General features: G+C 45.2%; 1 protein-coding gene across 5 annotated transcripts in view; it reads right to left on the bottom strand.

Annotated features, from left to right (window-relative positions):
• Window positions 1-27,408, bottom strand: part of RPS6KA5 (ribosomal protein S6 kinase A5) — a 200,529-nt gene that overhangs the window by 14,702 nt on the left and 158,419 nt on the right. For all 5 annotated transcript variants that reach the window (XM_070378344.1, XM_070378342.1, XM_070378343.1 and 2 more), the window contains 6 exons: window positions 12,050-12,200; window positions 7,773-7,934; window positions 5,580-5,705; window positions 5,065-5,198; window positions 4,323-4,416; window positions 809-979 (listed from right to left, as the gene is read on the bottom strand). In XM_070378344.1, coding sequence (XP_070234445.1) covers window positions 809-979; window positions 4,323-4,416; window positions 5,065-5,198; window positions 5,580-5,705; window positions 7,773-7,934; window positions 12,050-12,200 — 838 coding nt within the window. The remainder of the gene's footprint in view (window positions 1-808; window positions 980-4,322; window positions 4,417-5,064; window positions 5,199-5,579; window positions 5,706-7,772; window positions 7,935-12,049; window positions 12,201-27,408) is intronic.

Below are 27,408 nucleotides of genomic sequence, written 5' to 3'. Positions count from 1 at the left end.
TTGAAAATCCATTACAATCACATAGCAATTAAAACTGAAATTCTATTTTAGAGAGTAAATACATATAATTTTGCCTATGGTAAAGGATGATTCATTGTTATCCTTTTATAAAGTATTGGGTTTTGTTTTTCAATTTGCATTATTACTTTGATGATTTTCTAAAAGGGAGGAATTTTCATATTTTTGATACTAAAAAGGGATTATTCTAGAGTTAGAACCTTCTTTCTTAACCTTTTGAAAGAAAAAATATATGAAAAGCTGCTACTTTTGCACTGCTACACAGGTCTATAATACAGCAGCACATGAGCAAAGAAAAGCGCATGTAAAGGTCACGTGGCTAATTAAGCCAAGACAATGCTTTAAATATTCAAAACAGGGTTATATACGTTCCTATTCATGAGCTAATCAATTTGATTATGAAAGCAAAAGACAAGCTTTCAAAATGCACCATTTAAAAAAAAAAGCCCCTCTAAGCGGCATACATATAGGAGGGGTGTTATTTTCTGCTCAAACATTCCCATTGCTATTTTAGTCCACAACTGTTGCATAAAGTATCTCTTCCATAAAAGGCTCTCACACTTACAAATATAACCTCAAGATGATCGGCTGGCAAAAAAAAGAAAAGGCAGATTTATTTCAGACTGAAGTAGAAACGGAAAAAAATCCAAGAAACATGGTATTTGCAAGTATCTATTTAGAAAAAAGCTCTGAAAATAAAAACCAACCCCCACCCCCAAAAAAAAAAAAAGCCACACGTGTCTAGGGGACATTTAATAATGATGCCAGATTGTGTCAAAGGATTTTATACCTCGGGTTTCAGATCTCTGTGTACCACTCCGACGTCATGCATGTGGCTTACAGCTGAAACCAGCTTCCGCATGATGTAGCTGGCTTCCGTCTCACTAAAATGCTTCTTTCTCTTAATGCGTTCAAACAGCTCTCCCCCGTTCAGAAGTTCCATCACGAGAAATGTGTGAAGCTAGAAAAGAAAGAACAATGTGGAGGGCCTTATTGAAGAGGAGGAGAGGCTGATCCACGCAGAAAACATTTACTGACTATGAACTGTAACCGATAAATTTAAATAGTCCCTTGTTAAAGTAATCAGCAGTGATCCTTGCATTTTAGAGCAAAGAGTTGAAGGATAATGTGTCTTTTTTAGAGTTCTATTTTGGTAATGGAAAATTTCAAGCACTGCAGTGAAATCCTTATGTCTCCTTTCCTCGACGAATTCTTTCAGCTGAATTGCATTCCAACACTCTCTATCGAGTTTACATATGTTTCTTTTTAAAGTGTGACCTCGTACTGATAATAACGTGAAATTGGCTGCTTTAAACAATATAGACGATTACTGATGGAACACGCTGCCCACGAGAGGCCTGACACACACATTTAATGGCAAATTCACCTTTTAAAAAAAGGCATTATTGGATGATGTCACTTTAAATCTTCTCTTAGGGCTCAACAGATTAGTTTCAGGGTTCCTGTTAATTCCCATGGCAAACACCCATAACTCACTATGGGCTTTTTAAAGACAAAATTGCTTTTGATACCAAAGGCATGATCTTAATTAAATGGTATCAAAAGTTACATACTTATTATATTTTGCATACATTTCCATAAAGAAAATAACATAGAAGCTATTGAAAAACAAAGGAATTATATCCACTCTCCAATGAACACAAATGGTTTAAAAAAGTTATCAATAATCAGATTCAAATGCTATGCCTTATCACACCAATGTCACTCAACAAACAAAACAAAGTACGCTTCCCTTTGAATTAGCAAAGTCTGGAAAAACGGCATCATAAAAAAGATGGTTATAAATACATTCTCCTGCACACAATGGGCATATTCTAGAAGGTGAATAACTCTTTTTATAAAAAAGAGAATTGCTCCCAGGCTACTGGAGACATGCTAACTTGAATTTCTACATCAGCCAAATTAGGTCAAAGCTAAATTCTACAAGTGTATGCCAGCAAGCTTTCAACAAAGGAGAGGCAATACCTAGAGTGATTTAAGACACAGGCTTTAGAGTCCAGTCTGCATCTGAATGCCATTTCTGCAACTTACTTATGACCCAGTGGATGTTACTTTACCTCCATGAACTTTAGCACCCTTACCAATAAAAATGTAGATAATGGAGAAAAATGTGAATAATGGCCCTTCAAAGATGTCTACATCCCAACCCCCAGAACCTAAAGATGCTACCTTGTATGATGAAGGGATTTCTCAGATGTGATTAAGGATATTGAGATGAAAAGCAGACGGTTGGATGTGGCATGATGTAGGCAACTGTGTCACCATTATGGGGGAAAAAGACAACCCGAGTAATCAACAACCGCATATTAGAGCAGCCTGTGCCTACACTGGTGTGTGCAGGTTTACACCATGAGACGGCGTTCTGGCTGTGCTGGGTCTCCACTTGGGTGTGAAGGTCTCTCTCGCTGCAGCACGCAGGCTCAGCTGCTCTGAGCAGGTGGGATCTTAGCGCCCCAACCAGAGACTGAACCCTCGTCCCCCACACTGGAAGGTGGGGTCTCAACCACTGTACGCCAGGAGAGTTCCCCATGAGATGGTGTCTATTCTAGTAACTCTTGAATATAACAGCAGGAGATGATGAAGTTAATTTGTCACATAAATACAATACTAGGGGTATAATTCCCGAGATGCGATGGTGGCCTGAAGGTCAGGGATCCAAAGTCTTGGGTGGGGAGGAGTAGCCCAGAGCACAGCTGCGACCACGGAGGGGCATGTCAAGGTCATCCACCAAGCCCTGGCCGGACATGTGAACCGTCTCCAAAAGGAAGCCGTCCCGTCTCCTCCTAAGCAGCCCCAGGGGACAGGGACTCGCCTCCTGCACTGCAGCTGAGTACCCCAAAGAGGTGGAGGCTGCGAAGGAGCAGGGAGACCAGCTCCCGCACCCCTTGATTCAGAGGTCTTCCTTTTCTGATTAGAAGCACCAGGCAGCAGGTAGACAGTGTCGTTTTGTGGGTGCTCACTCACCTGACATGAAAACCAGATGGTGGGTCTGCCTCCCCCGAGGCAACGGGACATGGTAATCAAAAGCGTGCTTTGAAGCTGGACTGTGTAGGTTCAGAAGTACCACTCAGAGATGGGAAAGCCCGATTACTTAATTTCTGTGAGTTTTGCTTTTCCCACTTCAGAGTCATAGTAAGGACTGAATAAGACAATGCATTTAGAATGAGAGCTATGATGTCTGGACCAGGCAAGGTACATGGTAACAAGCAGCAGCTATCGCAGTCACGCTGCTCCTCCGCCACTGGTCTCCCTGCCGCGGGTCCTGCGAGCCCTCGGCGCTCTGGGGAGTTCAGTGTGGCAGAGAGCTGGGCCACAGCTTCCCTCCAACGTGCACGTCCGAGCAGCACATTCGAGGGAGCCCGGAACCAGAGACCAGCTCTCCAGCGGGATTTTCACTGACTTGCTATGTGACTTTGGTTGGATAAGTCTCATGATTCTTTGTTTTTCCCCCCGGTGGGAAAACGCTCATGATCCTTCTGAACCTCAGTCTCTTCATTGGTAAAGTCGGGGCCAACCACACCCAGGGCTGGTTTTGGCTCTGCTGCCTGGCATGCCATCTTGTGTGCAACTGTGCCACCCTGCCCACTCCCGGAGGAGAGACGACTGCGGAGTGACGTCTGCGGAGGAGGAGGCATGGACCTGGCACAGCAGCATCCCTCCGTGTCCAAAGTGACAGCCCCGAGTGAGCGTCCTGACGGAAAGCGGGACTGGCGAGGGGACAGCAGTGGGGAGTGTGAGCCCCTGGAATGAGAAGAGGGAAGGGCGGCGTCCTTGCTCTTCTGTTCCGGGTTTGGTCCCCGCGTCAGGAAGATCCCCTGGAGAAGGGCACGGCTACCCGCTCCAGTGTCCGTGCCGGGGAAACTCCACGGACAGAGAGGCTACAATCCACGGGCCACAAAAGAGTCAGACACAACTCAGCAACTAAACAAAAACCACAACAATGAGGCTTCACAGCATCTGGCTGAAGGCGAATGTAACTGAGCTCTGAGAGGCAGGCAGGGACGAGCTGGGGGTGGCAGCCAGACCGCAGGGAGCGCAGGGGGCGGGGCTTCCACGCCCTCTCCCACACCCTCTGTCCACGCCCCGCATGGCCACGACTGAGCGAGAGAAGCGGAGGAGGCGCTGACTGGGGTGGGTGAGTGTGAGCGGAGGGGGTTTTCCTCTCGAGTGGCTGCGTCACGTCCCATATCCCTGACTCTGCGCCAGAAGTACTGACAAAACTGGTGAAAAGTAGACCCTTGCATATGAGTTAGTATGCAGAGTAAAGAAAAAAGGCGGAATACCTGATCGTGAAAAACCTCATGTAATTTCACAATATTGGGATGTCCTTCGCAGAGTCTCAGCGCTGTTACCTCTTTCTGAGTGCTGGCTTCCATCCTGAAAGATGAAGCGGTCAGTGTCCACACTCCTGTTCACCAAGCTTTTGGAAGTACAGCCCCAGCCCTAATTTTGTTATTTACAGCACATTCAGAATGTGAGTGTCAAAGTATTAGAAGGAGGCTTTCATGAAAGCAGTGAGTCATATACCCACCAGAACAAGTAAAGCATTATTCTTGAGAAAAATTATTATTTCCGAGTCAGGAAAGTGCTTAATCATATGAAGAAATGGATGCCCTATATGCCCGACAATTTGGTCGTAAGAATAAACCATCATGGAGGTAACAGTCAGTTACCAAAACAACTAGTTCTTAAAGCTACCTGTGGACTGCTAAATGTTAATAATTTCAGGAGAAATATTTCAAATATAACACTTAATAGGAATGGCAACAGCTGCTGAACTCACTAAGCAAGTCTGTTTAACACCGCCACAAGAAAGTCTTCTCGTAATAACCTGAAAAGCATATCACACTATGATTTATGTCTAAAGTGGATTACTGTCTCAGAGCTAGAAGTATAATAGATCAACTGATGAGCTGAATGGCTAAAGCCTTGGTTAAAAACCTTACAACATACTGTTACATTCCTTTTCAATAAAGATCTTAGAGAATCCACTGACTAGAACAAATATATGAGGAAAGGGCACACCTTTTGCTGATTATTTTGACTGCAAATGCTTGGTTACTTTTTTTGTGTATGCACTTTCGACAGATTGAAAAGCTTCCTTCTCCCAGTGGTGTGTCCTTCAGATCCAGGTCATAGTGCTGATAGAATGGAGAGTCCTGATGAGAAACCAACATCACTTAACTTAAGAAAATGTCAGTCATACACAGGGACAGATAAAATTCCTGAGTAACAGAATGTTATGAATGTTAATAAGCAGGACTGGACTACGTTTATAATCTTTAAAAATTCATCATTAGCTCGTGTCTAACATCTCTATCACTGACTTAAATGCACCATTTTCTACTGCTGTAAAACAGGAGCTCCTTCAAATGCATGTTGGTAATTTTCTGGGGCAAATATCGCTATTTCCATCTATTCACTTTTAAAAATTAGGTTTGAGTCAAATGGAAAGTCCATTCCATTTACGGGACTTGAGAAAGGCAACTAGCGCTGGTATTTAAACCTCGAGCAGGTCACGTGACCACCGCGTGGCGTACCTTCAGCATCGCGCTCCTCGCAACATGCGTCACCCCGGGGCGGTCAACTCCCATGTGAAGCTGAAGAGGGTCCATGACGGCTGCGTTGCGCTTGAAGAGAATGGAAGGGGCAACAAAGGAATAGCCCTTAAAAGAAAAGAAAAGTAAACAAAGTAAGTCACCGTTTTCTCTCCTTTGACTCGATGCTCTCAGTGCCGAGGCTGCGGGTTCCATCACTGGCTGAGGAACTAAGGTCCCACATGCCACGTGGCACGGCCAATGGAAAATGTTCAGATTTTTGTTAAGACAAATCTAGTTCTACTTTATTTGCAATCCAAAACACAAGGTCATTTCAAATCAATAGAATAATGCTTTTCAGAAGGTGATAATGCCATCTTCTGGTAGAATTCAACCGATTCAAAATGAAAGGCAGAAGAATACTTCTTCCTTATAGCTATAATTCTTTTGCACTGCCGATAAAAATTTGCTTCTAAACACAACTAACTTCTCAAAAAAGTATAGTTAAGGAACTAATTGTGATTGAAATGCTACTGGTTTCCAAACTAGCAAAACAGCAAGTTTCATTCCAGTCAGCTTCTAAGTCAGCAATTGGCTCCTCTGTCCATGGAATTCTTCAGGCAAGAATATTGGAATGGGTTGCCATTCCTTCTCCAGGGGACCCTCCTGACCCAGGGATGGAACCCCCATCTCTTGTATCTCCTGGACTGCAGGCGGATTCTTTACCTGCTGAGCCACCGGGGAAGCCATCTGAAATTGAAAAGCAATAAAATCGAACGGCAGAACGATGTGCTGAAGCAAAAGTGGTACAGACCTCTACAACTCACACTGGGGTTCTGTCCTGATGAAGTCGCCATACATTTAAATATTACAAGTTGAAAACGCATTTGACACACATAACCTACCTAACATTACAGCTTAGGCTGGCCTACTTTAGCTGTGCTCAGAACACTCACATAACCTAGTTGGGTAAAATCATCGAACACGAAGTCTGCTTTGCAGTAACTGCTACCTGTCTCATGTCAGTTACTGACTGCTGCGCTGAGTGTGAAACACAACACTGTGTGTCCAGAGTGACTGCACTGGCTGGTCTCAGGGCGCTGTGTCACTGGACGCTGACTGTACTCACTGCTCACAGGGCGCTGTGTCACTTGACACTGGCTGGTCTCAGGGCGCCGTGTCAGTGGACACTGGCTGCACTCACTGGTCACACCACAGTGTGTGTGTCACTGGACACTGGCTGGTCTCAGGGCGCCGTATCACTGGACACTGTCTGCACTCGCTGGTCGCTGCAGGCCCATGTGGCTGCCTGTGAACCAGGGCTCACCGCAGCCCCCAGCACTGAGAACGGATCGCACTGCGCACCCTCATTCCAGGAAAGAGCAAAGTTCAAAGTGTGCTTTGTATCTAATGTGGATCACTTGCACCACCATGAAGTCAAAGAATCCTAAGTTGAACCACTGTAAACTGGGGATCATGTGTATAATCATGGACGATGATTTGTTCAAACGAGAACACTCAAGAAACATTTCTTCCATCTGCTATGCGCCCAGCCAAGGGCAAGCCTATGTCCAGAGACAGTTAAACCTTACTATTGGGATGCTTCTGGGAGTCAAAGAGATGAAGCTACAATGCCATTTAATAGTAGGAATATTTTATCTTAAGTCTGAGAAGTCTGAGAAAACTAAGTATAAAATCCTTTCTAAATCTTTTGTAAGAGTTGGGAAACAGTTCAGATTATTCACTGGAGATAAAAAAATCAGATAACACTATTTATACAATATTAAGAATACTTTGTTTGAACAGAGGTAAAGTACTGCATTTTCTACAAAAGAGCCTGAACAGAAATAAAACTTCAGGTGTTACCTCTAACAGTTATTTACATAAAAAATAAACACACAGAGATTTCTTCAGTGGTCCAGTTAAGAGAATTAAGATCCCACATGCTGTGCAGTGCAGCCAAAAATAATTAAATATATAAAGAGAACTCTTAAAAAATAAAACACGTAAATAATGTCTGCTATTTAACAAACCACAAGCTTCAGTTAACGATTTGTCATATCTCTGTATTTAATCATTTTAAAGAAATTAGAGAGTCCTGTTTTTCAAGATGCCAAAAAGATTTCATATGAGAAAATCAATCTTTTCTTTGAAAGCACCTGTGGCCAAGCAACACGGTGCACCCTTCGCGATTACCTGGAACAGCCTCTCGGAGCTCTGGGGCAGAGCTGCAGGAGAGTAGGTGGGGTCCATTTCTGTGAATTCTTCTGCAAAGTTACTCACATCTAATTCATCTCGGATGACTGGCTTAAAAGGTGCGGGCACTTTCTTGGCAGCTAAATCATCCCAGTTTATTTTCTAAAACAGAAAGAAAATTGGTACAAAGTAGAAATCAACAAAGTTGAAATACATTTTTGAAAAATAACAAAGGTAGGTAATTTTCATGGAGCAAGAGAGAGAAAAGCACATATTTCCAACCAACAATTAAAAACAATTTCTTCTTTACAAACAGGAGCATATTTTTGGGGGGGGGGCGGTTTCATACATGTGATCAGTTTGTGAAAATTATTATATTATCGTTATAAAGCATTTGGACATCTCAAGGCTGACTGATTCAGATCTGATACTGACTAGGTCAGTTGTTTTTTGACTGCAGTTTATAGCTCCACCCGATGCCGGGACTGGAAGGTGAGACTGCTTTCCATCCCACTGCCGCGGGGTCTCATCCTGGCCACTAGGGGCACCAGAACACCCCAGTTCACCCAGTGGACATCAAGAGTTACTGTCAGGTGCCCCGAGAAAGGCGTTTAAGCCAAACCAAAACCAAACCTAGCCTGTAATAAAGGGCTTTAAAATGGATATGACTATTAACTCTAAAGGAACAGCCCTATTTTCAAGAGGCAGTGTTAACTAGCTTTCCTTCTGGCCATCTAGACAGATTAGATAATAAACTGTAATTCATGCATTGGTTTATATCTATAAGTCTAACTGATGTAACCATTCTTTTCTCATTCAACTGTATTCAAGGGTTTCAACATGGCCTCTTCTCTCCCCCAGGGCATAATCCAGGCCTCCTTCCCACCCATGTCAGTCACTGTCTGATAAACTGCTCTCTTATATGATCCAAATTCAACCCTCTGTTCTTTTTTGTTGTTCTCCTTCTGTCACTTAAAACAGTCTCTGATAATACTTATTGAACTGAATCCCACAGTATGTATATATATGGTATCAATGTATTTGATATTACAAATATATAATATCAATATATTTCTCCTATAATCTAAGATGCCATCCTTGATAGTAAGATACACACTTACTTTACATACCATTAAGAAAGAAAAAGCGTGACCAATTAGAATAGCAAAATTCTGCCCATTGTAAGCTGCATACTGATTTCGGAGACGGTAAAACATGAAACTTGCACTTCGTTGATGACATTCAGTAAGTAAAATCAACATAAAATGTTTTTATTGTGCCCTCTTGTGGAGGCGATGGAGGTACGATCACTAAATTACAGATCTTCAAACTTTTCAGCTGGAACAGGTGTTAAAGGTCATTTAGCTCATCCTCTTTATTTGATCCAGATGGAAACTGAAGCCTGGGAATCACAGCAATCCTTTTCACTGAAACATTCGCTAGTGGAAGGGCCAGTTTCTTGACTTGCTAGTTTGTGCTCTCCCCTCTCTGCAGCTGTGGTGTTCTCCATTACGAGCATATGATTTGTGCTTGGCTACCGTACATGTATTAAGAGGAACTTCTCGAGTAAAGGGGTAACTTAAAGACACCTGTTGTCAGCAGGACAACATTTAGTATGTAGAAAGTTGAATACTATTACAATCCTCTCCACTTCCACTCCATTTGGGCCTTTGCAAGTAGAATTTTGGTCTTTCCTGAAGTGTCCCTTGGAGAAGGAAATGGCACCCCACTCCAGTACTCTTGCCTGGAAACTCCCATGGACGGAGGAGCCTGGTAGGCTACTAAGGGTCAGACACAACTGAGCGACTTCACTTTCACTTTTCACTTTCATGCATTGGAGAAGGAAACAGCAACCCACCCCAGTGTTCTTGCCTGGAGAATCCCAGGGACGGGGGAGCCTGGTGGGCTACCGTCTATGGGGTTGCACAGAGTCAGACACGACTGAAGCGACTTAGCAGCAGCAGCAGCAGCAGAAGTGTCCCTGTCATTTACAAAGTCAAGGCAATTAAATAACCTAAAATTACTATTCTAAGCTATAGAAAATTGCTCGAATATGAAAGCTATATTGCAATATTCATAAGTACAGGGAACTGTGGAGGAAAAGATTCCAGGAAAATATGATTTGGGCTATTTCACTTGAGTTGTTGCTCAGTGGCTCAGTTGTGTCTGACTCTTCACGACCCCAGGTACCACAGCACACCAGGCTTCCGTGTCCTTCACTATCTCCTGGAGTTTGCTCAAATTCAGGTCTATCGAGTCGGTGATGCCATCCAACCATCTCATCCTCTGTCATCCCCTTCTCCTCCTGTCTTCAATCTTTCCCAGCATCAGGGTTTTTTCCAATGAGTCGATTCTTCGCATCAGGTGGCCAAAGTATAGGAGCTTCAGTATCAGTCCTTCCAATGAATTTTCAGGGTTGATTTCCTTTAGGATTGACTGGTTGGATCTCCTTGCAGTCCAGGGGACTCCCAAAAGTCTTCTCCAACACCACAGTTCAAAAGCATCAATTGTGCAGCACTCAGCCTTCTTCATGGTCCAACTCTCACATCCATATGTGACCACTGGAAAAACCATAGCTTTGACAAGATGGACCTTTGCTGGCAAAGTGATATCTCTGCTTTTTAATATGCTGTCTAGGTTGGTCACAGCTTTTCTTCCAAGGAGCAAGCGTCTTTTTATTTCCTGGCTGCAGTCACCGTCTGCAGTGATTTTGGAGCCCAAGAAAATACTGTTTCCATTGTTTCCCCATCTATTTGCCATGAAGTGATGGGACTGGATGCCATGATCTTATTTTTTTAATGTTGAGTTTTAAGCCAGTTTTTTCACTCTCCTCTTTCACCTTCATCTTTGGTTCCTCTTTGCTTTCTGTCATAAGGTTGTATCATCTGCATTTCTGAGATTGTTGATATTTTTCCGGGAAATCTTGATTCCAGCTTGAGCTTTACCCAGCCAAGCATTTTGCATGATGTACTCTGCATAGAAGTTAAACAAGCAGGGTGACAATATACAGTCTTGACGTACTCCTTTCCAAATTTTGAACAAGTCCATTGTTCTATGGCTGGTTCTATCTATGCTTCTTGACCTGCATACAGATTTCTCAGGAGGCAGGTAAGGTGGTCTGGTATTTCCATCTCTTTAAGAATTTTCCACAGTTTGTTGTTAATTTTGGAGCCAAATTTCTGAACAAGATATCTGAAATAGTTTGTTCAAATGTTAACCTTTTAATCTAAGAAATGTACATACTGAGAATTTTATTCTAAATGTATTTCTCACTATGCTGCTGAACCTCTATAAGAAGTACAGTAATACTTTTTAAAATGGCTAAAACTGAAATAAATGTGTCCTTTTTTTCGCATCTAAGATTCTTATTTTCAATTACTACCTGTTTTTCTCTATTAAGCATGAAAGCTTACTCTACAGTAGTTTTTTCTTTGTTTTGGTATGATATTTTCATTCATTTTCGTGATAATGTGAAAGATCAGTTTGCAAAATAAAACTGATGGTCCCTCTAGACATAAATATTTAGGTCATGTTTCTTGATACTATTAAATTATTTAAAAGTCATAAACTCAGAGTTTTAGAAATCCAGGTCATTATATTTCAGATTGACTATTTAGATTGCAATAACTAGCCAACTCAGTCTATTTTTTCCCAGTTATCGAAAACTATGGTTATTTTTTTTTTTCCTACACTGAGCAAACTGAGGTTAGCAGACATGTTGGTGCTCTGCAGATGGTCTCATTAGGCTTTTGCAGAACAAGAAAAGCACCGTCTCAAGTACAGTGAAAATTAATGAATAATTCTTCACATATTATAGATATTCAACTGAGAAGGAGGCTGATTTTGAATTGCCTAAGATTTCTCCTGGGAAAGAAGAGATGAAATGACTATCTAAAAAGCATAACACAGTGGCAGTGACAGCTCATGAAGTGAGCCTAAAAAATTCAGTACAAGTCTCCTCAGTCTATCTGCCTACATTTCCAGATCACAAATGGAAACCAATACTTAGAAACTCTAATCAATTAATATATAGAAAAACAATTGTTAATAGGATCCTTCCCATTTTCACTTCATTTAAAGAGAAAAAAAGACTACAGAGATCCTTACAAGTAGAATTCTAATCCTTCTTAAAGGGTTCTGTCATTTGAAAAAGGGATAACACCATGGAAGCGGAGAGAAAATGGCTCTGAAATGCCCATGTTTGCTCATTTCACCAAGAACGCCAAGCACCCTGAAAACAGCAGGGCACAGAACACCATCTGCTCAGTGTGTTTCACCTGAAAAAAGGGGTGTTCTTTGATTTCATCTGCGTCGCGTGGACCACATCCCAGTCTTTTCTTGGGATCTTTCATCAGGAGACGCTGGATCAGGTCTTTGGCTACAGCACTCATTTCCTGGGGATACGGAGGCTCGCTCTTTAATATTCTCCTGTAGGCAGATAAAACTTGCTGTTAAAATAAACAGAGGGTGAAGTTATAGTGACCATATTCTTTGCAGAAACAATTATGGTGTGACACACTCTGAAATTTAACTATATGTGAAAAATGGAGATAAAATATTTAAATTGAGTTACTATGAAATCAAATTTCTGAAACTCAAAATAGCAGAAACAAAAAGTACTGGATTATTTCCAGTATGTCAATCCTAATGGGAAGTGTTAATTGCTCAGTCGTGTCCGACTCTTTGGGACCCCGTGGACTGCAGCCCACCAGGCTCTTCTGTCCATGGAATCTCCAGGCAAGAAGATGGAAGTGGGTAGCCAATTTGTTCTCCAGGGGATCTTCCCGATTCAGGGATTGAATCTGGGTCTCCTGCAATGTAGGCAGATTCTTTACCGTCTGAGCCACAAAGTAAGTCCATAATGGGAAACTACTATTCAAATATTTAATTGGGGGAAAATAAAAAAGGCTTGGAATTGAGTTAGATCTCCTATCTATGGACTAGACTCTATGATGAAAGCTTTCACAATGGAAACAACTTTAATAAATTTCAGAGAAGAGAAAATCGGCACTCAGGTTTGCAAGGACGAGTGAAACCCCAACTACCCCGTCTCGCTTCCCCTGCCCCGTGTGCCAGTGAACAGAAGGTGCCAGCGGGATGCGGAGGGCAGGAGCCCCAGACAGGGAGCAGAGCCACCTGGAGGAGGCTCGGCCTTGGTGTCTGAAAAGGGCATCAGAGCTGGGGGCTCGTCACGGACGAGAACGTCCTCCTCCTGATCGGCGACAATGAAACAGACCAGGGAGCCCTGGAAGGCACGTGGTGCTCCAGGACAGAGCGGGCTCTGCTCGTTACCGACAGTACAGCCAAGTAAAAAATTAACATGATCATATTCTAAATTCTTCTAAGGTCACAGAAGAAACCAATTCAATCCTAATGTACCTCTGTCCCTCTTAAGAGCTGGAACAACAGTTAAATGAGAAAAATATAATGGAAGGGGTTGATGGAAATTAGGAAGCTTAACACAGTACATGTGGAGATGAACAGTTTCTCAATTATTTGGGCTGGAAAAAGATCCCCTGTTGTGCATCAGAATAGTAACACTGTTTTGGAACAAAAAGATAATTAAGAGACAGCTACAGTGTGATACGAGCAGGAATTCTGGAGCCCGTCTGGATCAGGTTCAAGGTAACACTGGCCGTGTGACCTTAGAAAAGTTCATCAATGTTCTCATACCAGAGCTTCCACAACTGTTTTCTCAACAGCAGGACCTGCCTAAAACGGGCATCACTGCTGACACGAGCATGGACCTGGTGCGTGGTGCTTGGTGCAGCCCCGGAACGAAGCAGAAGCCAGACAGATGCGAGCTCCTCCCTGCCCCCTCCCTCACCTAAGGAGCCCCGAGAAACAGGCGGCCTGCAGCACTGGGCTCAGGGAGTGACGGGGAGACGGTCACTTCCAACTAAGCATTCCAGCAGCGTTGTTCATTTCAAAGCTCGCTCTACACCTAACACTCCAACCTGGGAACCTAAATCACTGCTGAAAGAACAAGCAAAACACGAGCAAGCAGAGCACAGCAGAGGGATTCCTGGGGTCCAGTGGTTAGGGGTGCTCTTAACGCAGGGGTGCAGGTTTGATCTCTGGTCGGGGAAGTAAGATGCCACACGCTGCAGAGCAATGACCCAGCCCGCTGGCCGCAACAGAGAGAGCCTGCAAGCTGCAACTGAGACCCGACACAGCCAAATAAAAATTTAAGAAGCCCAGCAGCATCCCCTGACACCCCCTGTCTGTCAGGGCTGCAGCATGAGAGAGGGTCCCCTCGAAGGACACACGGCGTGGGCAGCCTGTCCCGCAGGGAAGGCAAGCCTAGCCTGCTCGTTTCTCCACCCTGCTTTCTGCAGCCACAGGTTTCTCATGTGGAAGGACGAGGCTCCAGATTCCCTGCTGATGAGTGAACCAGGTGCAGCAGGAAGCAGCTTGCTGACTCCTTCTGAGGATCCTGACTCTGTACTAGTACTTCTTATACTGGAGTCACCCACGTTTACTGGAAGTCTGCTCCATACCAGGTGCTGGGGGAAGGAATGGTCAGTCTTGTTGACTGTGCTGGGTTCACAGGGAAAGAGGGCTGGTGAGAGGGGAGTGAGCTCTGAAGGCAGGCACGGCTCCACCGAGATGCCCAGCCTGTGAGGAGCAGCAGGAGGCGTGTGCACACTTCAGGGCAGCGGTCTGGACACACAAACAGCAGCACGGTGTGCAACTGAGACAGGTGGGCCGGAGGTCCACACGCAGGGAAGGAGCAGGCTAGATGTGGGTGAGAAGGGCATCAGATCGGGAAGAAACGAGTAGAAATCTGCAGGAATTCCTGCCGAAGACAGAGCTGATGAGGGAACACGCAGAACACACAGCCATCGCTCTGAACCCTCCCTTTTCCCAAGCGAGGACAGCGGCTTGGGAAGCAGCAGGAGCAAACCGCCCGGCGAGAAGCGGGGCCAGCGGGGGCCTCCCTGGAGGCGGCGGAGGACCACTCCTGCGGGGAGTGCAGTGGGACGGGCTCCTCAGCAAGGTGGGGATGCTGTGAGGGCCAGAAACGGGGGCGGGCAGGGGAGGAGACGGCAGGCTCAACCCTGCACCTGTGAGGGGGTGACCTCGGACTTACCTTCCTCTAACACAGTTTCCCTGGAACGCTCAGGTCAAGATGGACATGAAGCATCGGGTGTGTGGTTACTGTGAAGTTACCCTGAGACATGAACTGCACCCGCCTGACTGGTGAAGGCACCGGTCCTGTGGTGTCTCAACTGGTTAATAACCCAGGACTGTTTTCTCTTGCTTCTAAATGAATCTTAGAGCCCTCTGGAAAATCAGAACCAGCTCTGAATCAACACAGCATGTCAAACACTTCAGGTGTAGTGTATTATCATTTCATCCATGCAACAATCCTATCAAAAGGTTCTTATTATCCTTGTTTTTCAAATGAGGAAAGAAAAAATATACCTACGAATTAAAATTTCAACCAGATATTTTAGAGTCTGGATAATATTAATATTTATTTGCAAGAATAAGTGATAACACAGCTAAGAAAATTTTGAAAAATAGTGTGAGAATTTGCCTAACTACATGTTAAAATGTATTATGAAAATGAAACGGTGGTAAAATAAATTAACAGCCATATCGAGTGAACAGAAGACACCACTTGAAAAATAGGCGTATACAAAAGGGTTATGTTGTTTTTTTTTCTTACACTGTTTTTAAAAAATGACGAATCAACACAGGAAAGGTGGGCATGATTTGACACACGTCCCAGGGAATGAGCTTTTTGGGAAGGAGATGAACAAAGCAAGGGCCTCGCCTTGTAAACTCCGAATGGATAGAGAAATTACATGTAAACACCAAATGAAGTAACATTAAAATATATAATAATATATAAACGAATATAAAATTTCTTCTGATTATGGATGTTTAGGTTTCTGAAAACCCCTATGGTAAAAAAAAATCCATAACCAATTAGCCAAAGAATTAACGGAGTAAAGGGTGAGGACATCAAGATTAAAATTAAACCTGTGATGGAGGAAGAGGTGGGCAGAGATGTAATAAGCAAGGATGGTAAAATATTCATGGTAGAATCATGGCACGGAGTATGTGGGTGTCCACTGCAGCAAATATTTGAAACTTCCCGTAATAAAACGTGGTGGAAGCAGTAAAACTATGAAGCTTGCATATGTGTTTCGTATGTTCACTAAAACATGACAACAAAGAACTATCCCAATGAAAAGTTCTCAGTGGCCGGCAGGACAGTGGTTTGTGCTCACCCCCATCGCCCCCATCCGTAAGACTGCTGCTTTTCCCACACTCTAACTTTCCCTTTATCTTTCTTCATGGAATTTACAGACTATCACATGTTTATCTATTAGTTATCTCTCCCAAATAACATGTAAGTTCAACAGGAGTAGGCACTGTCTCTCTTTTTTTTACAAAAAGCAGTCTTACTCCTTTATTCTGTGGAGCCAAGAGCACTGCTCTGGCCCATAGCAAGTCCTGCACAAGTGTTCACTGAAGCAACAGATGTCTAACTGTTCTCCACTTCCTAAACCAGGAGCTTTCTTCCTCAGTCTCTATCAGTGCGCACGTGCGTAGTCAAGTCTGATTCTGCGACCCCATAGGCTGTAGCCCACCAGCCTCCTCCGTCCATGGGATTTTGCAGGCAAGAATACTGGAGTGGGTTGCCATTTTCTCCTCCAGGGGAATCTTCCCAAACCAGGATCAAACCTGATTCTTCACCACTTGAGCCATGCTTGCAGATAACTTTTTAACTGTTTTTGCAGAAGGCAAAAGATGGCTTGATTATTTCTATTTGCTGTCTGTAAGTTCAGTCTTCCCCATGTCATCACTGACTTTCACTTTCTGGTTCCCCAGTGGTCCCAAAATGACAGCATCACTTACGTGCCTACCTGAGTTAGAAACTTTTCGCTACACTTCACTCACTCTAAATCGCTGTTCAACATGAGCGGAACAGTAAAGCATCTATTCAGTGGTATGACACATAGCCAGTACAAAATCATGTTTATGAAGAGTCTGTCACTAGAGATGCTCATAAATGTACACAAAAACTGCAAAACGGGAAGTCGTATTTCTAGTATGAGCACGGCATTATTCAGGTGAAGATGATGAGCAGGAACTACTTCAGCAGCGTTCACCGCTGGGTACTCCTGTCACTGCTTTCCCCTTATGTGTGCTTTAAACTGTAGTGGCGGTCCTTTTAGATTCGGAATGATAAACGAACTTCATTTACAGGGTCACGGCTCGCAGACAGCCGTCCACAGGCTGGCGAGGACGCCACGGAGCCCCCAGGCTCTGCCTGCCCCTCATGCGTGCTCCAGGCCACCCCGCGGCTCCATCAGGAGGGCACCCCTGATGCTCCCAAACCCCAAGGCCCCGCGCCCCTGGATCCCCACAGCACTCCTCTTACCACTCGCCATCAGTCAACACCGTCTCTCATTATCAACTGTCACCTAATCATTCCATATCTTCCCAAATGACATGTAAGTTTTCTTAGGGCAAGAACCATGTCCTTCTATTTCTTTTCCTCTCAGGAGTTAAAAATCACTCACTGAACACTCCAGAGATGAATGAAATCAATCCCACTGCTGTCTACAGGCCAGCCCTTCCTAATCCTTCACCTGAAATAAGCATCTGCCTCACCAGGAAAGAATACAGCCTCAGGGAACCAAGTGCTACCCTGGAGAGAGCATAAAGCCACTTCCGGTCGCTCTGCAGTCAGCCCCAGTCCACCTCCCTGCAGCTCCTCATCTGCAGGACAGCACATGCTGCAATGCTGTAAGGATTCAAGGACATGACACAGGTGACTGGGCACAGAGGCTGGCATCGGGGGCCCTCAGCCCACTACTCCACAGGAGCACGCCTTCACTGAGCCACGGAGCTGGCTGCGCTGGGGGGACCGTCCCACACCACCACTTGCTTCTGCCTGTTATGGAATTCTTTCTTTTTTTTTTTTCTTGGAGTTCTTTCTTGACCCGCCTACCCTGTATCTTCTGAGGCCAAGTCTGCTGGATAATTAAGAATAACGCAGGCAGGACTTCCCTGGTGCTCTCAGCACAGGGCCCGGCTCCATCCCTGGTCAGGGAGCTAGACTGCACGTGGAGCATCTGAGGCTTCGCATGTCACAACTGAAAAGAGAAAAAGACCCCACCCGACCACAGACCCCGCATTCCATGATAAAGACTGAGGGCCCCGTGTGCAGCAACCAAGACTCGGTGCAGCCAAATAAACAAATATTAAAAAAAAAAGAATAACAAGATGAGATTCTTTGGCTAGTACCCTTGCCCCAGCTCCAACACTCATTGGAAGGACAAATAAATTTTTACCTAAACCAGGGATCTTTGAACTTTTTTGTAAAAGGCACACGGTGGGGAGGTGCCCGAGATCCCCACAATCGCTCTTCTCCGTGTATCCACAGCTTCGTGGATACTCGCGGATACAGCTGGAGCTGGAGGCTTTGTTATAACCACAAATATAAAGGAAAGATGAGAAGACGGTGCGTTCATCATCAGGTAACAGAACGTCCCATCTTCCCAGCAGACTCTCTGTTGCATGCTCTGATGAAGAAGCTGCCATGCTGCAGGGGCCCCCACCACAAGGAACTGAGGCTCACAGTCCTACAACCCAGAGGAACGGAATCCGGGAACAACCACCTGTGCTTGGAAGCAGACCCTTTCCCAGGTGAGCCCTGAGATACTGAGAGCCCAGCCAACACTCTGACTGCAGCCTGTGAGAGACCCTGACGTGCAGGACTCAGCTAAACTGTGCCCAGATTCCTGATCCACAGAAACCCTGAGGTTATAAATGTTTGCTGTGTTAAGCCACTAAGTTTTGAGGTCATTTGTTACTGAGCAACAGATACTAGATAAGTAATAACAAGGCCAGACAGTACGTTCTTCAGGCTCTGGAAGCTGCATGGCTTCTGGGGCAACTACTCAGTGCTACTCCAGCGCAAAAGCAGCCAGACAGGACACGTAAATGGACGCCCATGCCGTGTTCTAATAAAACTTTATTGATGGACACCAAACTCAGACTTCACATCATTTTCACATGTCACAAAATATTGTTCACCTTTTCATTTTTTCTTATCTCACAGGCCACACAAAAGCAGGGAGCTGAATGGATTTGACCTGCAGGCTATAGTTTGCCAAGCCCTGACTTAACACAACTAGAGTCTGTTTAAACCATGATTTTGATAACTCTCAGACCTGAATTTATATAACAATATGCGTATAACAGCACAATGAAACATGAATAAAATACACTTTACTGACGGGTAATAAAATTCCACATAAACATTTCTCGGCATATATTTTGTAAATGTCCAAGTCAGAGGGAGTGAGATAGAAACAACCCTGTGGAGATGACAGAAGAGCTGCCGACTGAACCTCTACGTCCTGATACCCAGGAGAGAGGCAAAGCTAATCATCCTGATTTACGCAGCTCCAGGCAAGCGAGAGGCTCTTTCTTGGAGGGGAGGCAGAAAAGCTGCCAGGAGACTGGTGGCTGAGGGCAGCAACACGCACCCTGAAGGAGGAAGCGCTACACAGAGGCCGGACACGTGGGTGGGAAACATACACGTGAGAAATGCACAGACGTGAGACAGAAAGAAGAAACAGACTCAAAGAAAAGCCAAAGAGCGATTGATCATCCAGGTCTGGATGTTGAAAACTTAATTTTTATTCTAAACGGTACCAAGGGATAAAGAATCTAGAAATGATTTCACATGAACAGTTAAGAGAACGAGAAGACCTGCCCTAGATAAAACTATCGTCCGAGGCCTAATGCAAGGTATGGCAGAAACAACAGAATTACTTTGTTCTTTAGTGGACGGGGCCCAGGACTAGGATTTACGTGCAGAGGTTGCTGCTGCTGCTAAGTCGCTTCAGTTGTGTCTGACTCTGTGCGACCCCATAGATGGCAGCCCACCAGGCTCCCACGTCCCCGGGATTCTCCAGGCAAGAACACTAGAGTGGGTTGCCATTTCCTTCTCTAATGCATGAAAGTGAAAAGTGAAAGTGAAGTCACTCAGTCGTGTCGTCTGACTCTTAGAGACCCCATGGACTGCAGCCCACCAGGCTCCTCTGTCCATGGGATTTTCCAGGCAAGAGTACTGGAGTGGGGTGCCATTGCCTTCTCCAATGTGCAGAGGTTAGAGGAAGCTAATTTCAACTTCTTTTTAAGGGGGGAGAAATTCTACCTGCTAAAGTTCAAAAATGGAAGGGGATTCCTTGAAAATATACAACAGTGCTATCTGTTCACTGATGGCTCAGACAGAAAAGAGATGCCCATCTGGGTAACTGGTGAAGGGATTCTTATACCAAGGAGAAAGTTCTCATCTCATTCTAAACCCTTATCACAGTTTGAAATCTGATAACCAGAAAAACACATTTGTCTTGACTTTAGGCTACCTGTAGATAACAACAGGCAAACAGATAATTTGGATAATACATTATTTTGAAGCATCTCAAATAAAAACTAAAGGAATAATGCAGAGATTGGGGAAGAGCGCAATAATTAAGGAACGGAGGAATTCAACAATCAGAAAAAGCACTGGCTAATTAAGACATCTGGAGACAAGATAATGATACATTTATCTGAATGGTACATATTTTGTAAAGAATAGACTATTTATGAAAGACTTTACACCAGGAAAGACAGTCAGAATGACTGTCTTGGGAGGAAAAAGTAATGTCGGATAATTCAGCTATTACACTGTTTGTAAACGTGTAGTAATGAAACAAAACAAAACCCCCTGGATCACAGTTAACACCACGCTTTACATAAAACTATTAATAACAAGACAGTGAATAATTAATGGATTAAAGGGAAGGAGTCCTATTTAAACTCTTGAGAAATCTACTCTAGTTTCAAGATTTTAGATAATCTGATTCAGACTCTTTCTCTTGCTAAAATCAGAATGCCAACTAACTGATCTAAGGGCAATAAAACAATTTAAATTTGAAAATCATCTGGTTCAGAATACTCCTGCCATCGAGACCAGCAACATACTGTCTCTCTAGAGGCAGAGCTGTGGTGGAAAGGAAAACTGTGAGAGAAGACTGACTGTGTGTGTGGGATCAAAAAGAGGGAACCAGTCAGGGGAGCCGCTGCTAAACCTTGTCAGGTTAGGTGTACCCTTTCGTTTGTCACCACGACAGGTATGACCTTGCACGGGACCTAAATTCTCAAGACTGTGGTCAAGGTTTCCTATACTTCGGATGCATTTTCAAACTGTCCAAAAGCACATTTAAAATAAGCAAAGTCATGTCGAGAATTTTAACAATAGGCACGATTTAAATTTGATTTTAACAAGAAATATTTCTCATCACTTAGTTCTGATATTGAATAAGCCAGAATAGTGAGAAATTATTTAATTCTTAATCTATCCTGTAAAAGGCACATTCTAAAAAATTTAGCAGTTTTGCTGAAGTAAAATTGAGGTACAATAAACTCAACATGTAAAGTGCACAATCTGATAAATGCAGTCTCTCTCACACACACACAGACATAGCTGTGAGCCCACGCGCACCGTCCAGGGCATGGCCGCCCCCATCACCTGCGAGGCTCCTGTGACCCTGTCACAGCTCCTGCCCTCCCCCGTCCAGCCCCTCCGTCAATTCCCACACTCGAGCCAGTTACACGTCTACAGCCTCTTGAGTAGAGGGGAGCGTGGGTCCCCGTGGAAGGACCCTGAGAGCTGACTCTGCGTCTTCCTCCCAGCGCTCCCCAGAGGGACCTCCAGCCTCTCAGCAGAGTAACCGCTCGCGGGGCAAAGGGGGACGTCGGACCTTCGGGGGCCTCTTGTCTCTGGTTCTGAACCGACACGAATTCTAGGAGACCCATCGGCCAGAGAGGGGCTTGAGGAGGCCCAGTTCCAGCGCAGGTTCATCTCCACAGTGGATGCAGCCGTCCCTGACCCTGTCCTGGGATTCCCGCCCCAGGGCCGGACGCGAACTTGGGACAGAGACACTCGGCAGCTGGCGGGAGCCCGCACCGGAGCCCGGAGCCCGGACCTAAGGAGTGAGGGCGGCTCCGGCAGGGAGGGCCAAGGGGAGGCCATCGGAACCGCCTCCGCCTGGGAAATGGCGAGTCAGAAAGCGGCGGGGTGTCTCCGGGGCTGCTGAGGCTCAATCCACCAGCGAGGACAAGAAAGCGGCGGGAGTGCAGCTTCCCACTGCAGCGCCCTTGAGCTCGCCCGCCTGACCCGAGCAGAAGACAGCGGATCATTATAGATTTAGGCAGGTGGGAGCTCCAGGTGCAGCTGCTGGACCAGACGTGGTCTCACTGCTTGAGTAAATGAATACAAGCTCTGGTTTTCCTCCACCCTGTCCGTCAGTCCCACCAAAAGGAGCTCCTCTCAGCTGGTAAAGTCAGCCATGTACCCTCACTGTCCTGCCTCCAGGGTTATCCATTCTCCAGCCCTATGTCGTAATTCAGTTCACAAAGCTCTTGATTGCCTTTCTCCTTCACAGACAACCACGCTGGTCCGCTGCATTGGTGGCTTTAGGCTGACTGGACCTGTTGAGCAAGAAGTAGCGATGACTTGAGACTCACTGGTGGGACCCTGTGTCACACAGGGTGGGGACGGATCTGCCCCAAATCCAGGGGCCTCCACCCTAGTGGGTTTCTAGGAGTCCAGTGGTGCAGGGCACCTCAAGACAGCTCTCCCAAGGTGAAGGGTATGTTGGTGCAGCTGGCCTCTCCTACCACCAAAACAAGGGGCACGATGCCTGGCGGGCCTCAGGACGTGGGAAGCGGGTGTGTTACTCCAGCCAGTTTACCAAGCGACTTGAAAAGCTGCTGTTGAGTGGAGTCCAGAACAAGAGAAGGGTCCAGGCCACTGTGAAGCTGCTCTCTCACTTGGTTCCTCTGATTCAGCAGACCCAGGGGCACTGGAAGTGGCAGACAGGTGCTGTTTGGAGCCTTGGGTAGCCCTGAGTGGTGACCTAGAGCGCTCAGGTTCTGGAGCAAATCCCTGCCATCTTCTGAGGATAACCACTCCCCTTTTGAGAAAGAGCTCTTGGTCTGCTGCTTGGCCTGAACATTTAACTCTGGGCTCCCAAGTTACATGCCACCGAGATGCCCATTTATCTGGTCCATTAAGCTGTGGAGTTGGGAGTGCACAGCAATACTCCACCATCAAGTGGAAACAGCAAACACGAGACTGGACTGAGCAGGTGCTGAAGATGCCATGAGCTGCGTGGAGACGCGGCCTAAATGCTCACGGTCCCCTTTCCGGCTCTGCCGCCCTCTCTCCACCAGTCTGCATCTATGGATGGCCACACGGGGAGACCCTGCTGTGGCTGAAAGAGGAACAGAAGACTCAGGCTTGGCTCACAAACAGCTCTGCACGATGTGCAAAGGTGAGCGCAAACCTTCCCAGTGGGCAGAACCCTGAGCGGTGCACCTAGTCATTCTCTGCACTTGGAAGGACACACGGCCAGTCCTGTAATTTTGTTTTCATTAATGGGTTGTGGCCAACAATTTGGCTGGCCAGGGACTTGGAATATGAATGGAAAGTTGGTGACAAGGAAATCTACTTGACAGAGGTGTCTGGGGGAAAGCTTTGTTGACAGACCTCTCTGGGCAAAAATGTGAGGTATTTGTGTCCTATGTGAGTGCTCACTGCAGGATGACCTGAGCAGAGCAGGGTTTTAACAGTCAAATGCATATGCTGGTCTGTCAGCCTCTCTCCAGCGAACCCTGTCATCAGCCAGCGGACTCATGCGCAAGGTGGCCATGGAGGCAAGGCTGGAGCTGAGGTCTGGACTCAGCAGCAGGATTTCCACTCACCAAGGCTCATCTGGCTTCAGGCCACTGCGTGGAGACCAACACTGAGAACCTTATCTGGCACCAACTCCCAGGGTCATCAGCCAGCTTCTGGTGGCAGGTTGATTACACCAGATTGTTGTCATTGTAGAAGGGACAGATTTTCACTCTAACTAGAGCAGGCACTACGGATATGGACTGCTTTTCCTGCAAGCAATATTTCTGCCAAAACTGTGATCCACAGGCTTAAAAAATTCCCTATGCACTATCATGGTATCTGGACAGCACTGTTTCTGATCAAGGAACTCACTTCATAGCAAAAGAAGTACAGCAATAGACCATGCTCATGGAATTCACTGGTCTTAATCGTGTTCTGCAGCCTTCTGAGGCAGCTGGCTTGATATCATGGTAGAATGATCATTTGAAAATTCAGTTATCATGCAAGTTAGGGTGGCAAGTTTCTCCAGAAGGCGAAAACCCTCAGAATCTCCATCCAGTATATGGTGCCGTTTCTCTCATAGCCAGCATTCACGAGTCCAGAAATCAAGCAGCAGATATGGGAGTGGGGCCACTTACTCTTATCCATCGTGATTCACTAGCAAAATGTTTGCTTTCTGTTCCCATGACTTTATGGTCTGCTGGCCTAAAGGTCTTAGTTCCAGGGGAAGTAATGCTTCCTCCTAGAGATTTAACAGTGACTCCACTGAACTGGAAATTAAGATGGCCACCGAGCCACTTCCTTATGCCTCTGAAGCAAGCGGCAGCAGGAGCTGTGACAGCGGCTGGGATGAACGGCCCTTACTACCACGGGACGCTGGACTACTATTCCACAAGGGAGGCAAGGACGAGCACGCCCGGAACACAGGAGACGCATCGGGGCGTCTGCTGCTGTCACCACGACCTGTGATGGCCAACTGAAAAAGCAGCAGCTCAACGCAGGCAGGACTACCAGCGGCCAGATTCTCTGGGAATGAAGGCTGCGGTCACCCCCCAGTCTGAGGTACTTGCTGAAGGCAAAGGGAATACAAAGTGGGTGGTGGAAGAAGGCAGTTACAGATACCAGCTATGACCCCAGGTTACACAGACTCTACAGACTGGTGACATAGACCCCGTTTCTATGTAAGCATTTACAGAACTGGGGACTTTACTGACAGGAGTATTTCTTCCCTGTTTTGTTATGAATATGCGTGTGTATAAATAGATGTTTGTTTTTTTCCCTGCCTTATTCCTTCACATATACAATAAGATGTGCTGACTTCATACCATAGTATTTAAGTATTTTAAATTTATACTATAGTATTTAAGTTATGGGATTTCAAAGGGAAGAGAGAACATTACCATACCACTCAAGGACTTTATGTTCTCTTCTGGGGAAGGGGTTAATTGGTTGGCGGTAGAGCCATATTATGTTAGGTGGAATTACAATCTTGTTATTATCTTTATTGGAGACCAAGTATAGTTTAAGGAGATGCAAATGGCGGTCAGGGCGATGGGGATGGGCTTGTGATGGTTAACTTAAAGTGTCACTTGACTGGGTCACTGGTTGAGAGTAAACATTATTTCTGGGTGTGTCTGAGAAAGTATGTCTGGACGACACTGGTATTTGAATCCCCTTCCAAATGTGGTGGCACCAGCCAATCCATAGGTGCCCGAACAGAAAGAAAAGCAGAGAAGAGGGCCTAGCCCCTTCCGGCCTGCCTGCTCAACCTGGGACACTCGTTTTCTGTGATTCACACCACTGGCTCCTCTCGTTCTAAGTCCATCGTGCTTGGACTAGGCTTGCTGCGGCTCCCACAGACCTCCAGCTCTCAGAGGCAGGTCATGGGTCTCTCAGCTGACATAACTGGGTGAGCTAACTCCTTAGGATAAGTCTTTTACTTATGTGTATGTATATCCCATTGGTATTCTTTCCCTGGAGAGCCCTAATATGGTCAGCAGCTTTATTTTTAGTCATTCCAGGGAGCATACAGAGCTACTGCACTGAGGCTGGATTTGCATTTCCCTGAAGACTAATGATGTTGGTCACTTTTTATGTGCTCATCTGCCACTCATGTATCTTCTTTGGCGGACTGTTCAAACCTTTTGCCCTTTTAAAAACAATGGAGGGTTTTTCCCTTGAGTTTTGAGAGCTCTTCATGTATTCTGGATACCAGTTCTTTATCAATAGACATAATTTGTAACCCTATCACAGTCTGTGGTTTGTCTTTCCAGCCTCTTGAAAGTTTCATTGGAAAAGCAGAAGCTCTTAATTTTGATAAGTCTAATTTATCAATGTGTGCTTTTACAGATTGCACATTTTGTGCCTTTGCCTAACCCAAGGCCAAAAAAATTTTTCTTTCAGAAGTTTTTATAATTTTAGGCCTGTGATACATTTAAACTCTTTCTACAGCAAGAAGTATTTAGCAGAGTTCATTTCCCCCACAATAGCCAATGGTTCCAGCACCATTTGTTGAAAACCTATCTTTTCTTCGCAAAACTGATACTGAACTTCATAAAAGAAAAACCCAGTTCCCTAAATTTCTGTGGCTCTACTTCTGGACTCTATTCTACTTCATCAGTGATTTGTCTGCCTTGATATGAACACCACAGTATCTTAGTTGCCATAGCTTATGAGTCTTCAAATCAAATTTCGTCTACTTTTTCAAAGGTGATTTGGCTCTTCTAGGTCCTATGCATTTAGACCCAAGTTGTCAATTTCAACTAAAAAAAAAAAGCCTGTTGGGATTCTAATTGTGTTGAATCTGTTAGATCAATTTGAAGAGAAATAACATCTTAGGTAAGTAAATTGAGTAGTTTCCTTCTACATGTCCTTATCAGTGCTTAACTAACTAATACTTGAAGGATTCCTCCCACAGAGCTCCGGACTTCTCTTTCTGCAGCCTCCTCCTCTCCAGCACTCTGCTCTGCGGACTCCAGCCTCGCCCGCCTTGCTGAGTCGTCATTTCCGTCACAGCTCCACGGCGTTTCCCCGTTGAACTGTAGCCTGCATCCTCTCTTGAGGCCTAAACTCGGAAGTCACAGGGGCTCACCTCGTTTATTTCCCGTCTCTCAGCATTCACTGGGCTTCACTGCTGGAGTTCAAAGTCTTCAATACTGTTGTTTCATATATTTTTACCCATTTAAAAAACTGTTCAGGAAGGGAAGTAAACCTGGTCCCTGTTACTCCATCGTGGTAATCGGTGGAAGTCTCAATGGTTAATGTCAAATCTGTTCTCAAAGTTACAAAATTCAAGTAAAAATTGGACAAAAACATAACGAGTAATCAGTATACTGCTTTATCATGCTTCATTTATTTGTTCATTAACTCATTTCATTCTGAAAACATTCACTGAATTCTGCGTGGTGAGCCCTCCAAGCGCACATGGTGAGGACCAAAGCCTGAGTCACCCCGGCTCTCAGAGCTCACAATCCAGTGAGAGAGACACACTCGTCAAATAATACAAACAAAAATGCAGCGCTGCACTTGTGCTAACTGCTCTGAAGGAAAGGAACAGAATAAGGCTATGATAACCTACAAGACGGTGACCTCAGGGTATTTGTTTCTACTGGGTTTATATCCATGATCTGAAAAATAACTACTGTTTCTTTATGTTTAAGTCACAAAGAAATTACATGATGTATACACTGGGAAAAAGTACCCAGCAAATAAACACCAAGTTGTGTTCTCTGGTGGCTCAGAGGGTAAAGCGTCTGCCTGCAATGCGGGAGACCCGGCTTCAATCTCCTGGAGAAGGAAATGGCAACACACTCCAGTACTCTTGCCTGGAGAATCCCATGGACGGAGGAGCCTGGTAGGCTACAGTCCACGGGGTCGCAAAGAGTTGGACACGACTGAGCGACTTCACTTTCTTTTTTTTCTTAAGACAGTATGGTA

Source organism: Bos mutus, chromosome 10, assembly GCF_027580195.1.
Source record: "Bos mutus isolate GX-2022 chromosome 10, NWIPB_WYAK_1.1, whole genome shotgun sequence".
NCBI classification, from domain to species: domain Eukaryota; kingdom Metazoa; phylum Chordata; class Mammalia; order Artiodactyla; family Bovidae; genus Bos; species Bos mutus.
The sequence above is the reverse complement of the archived record's forward strand: the minus strand, read 5'-3'. Positions and strand labels throughout refer to the sequence as shown.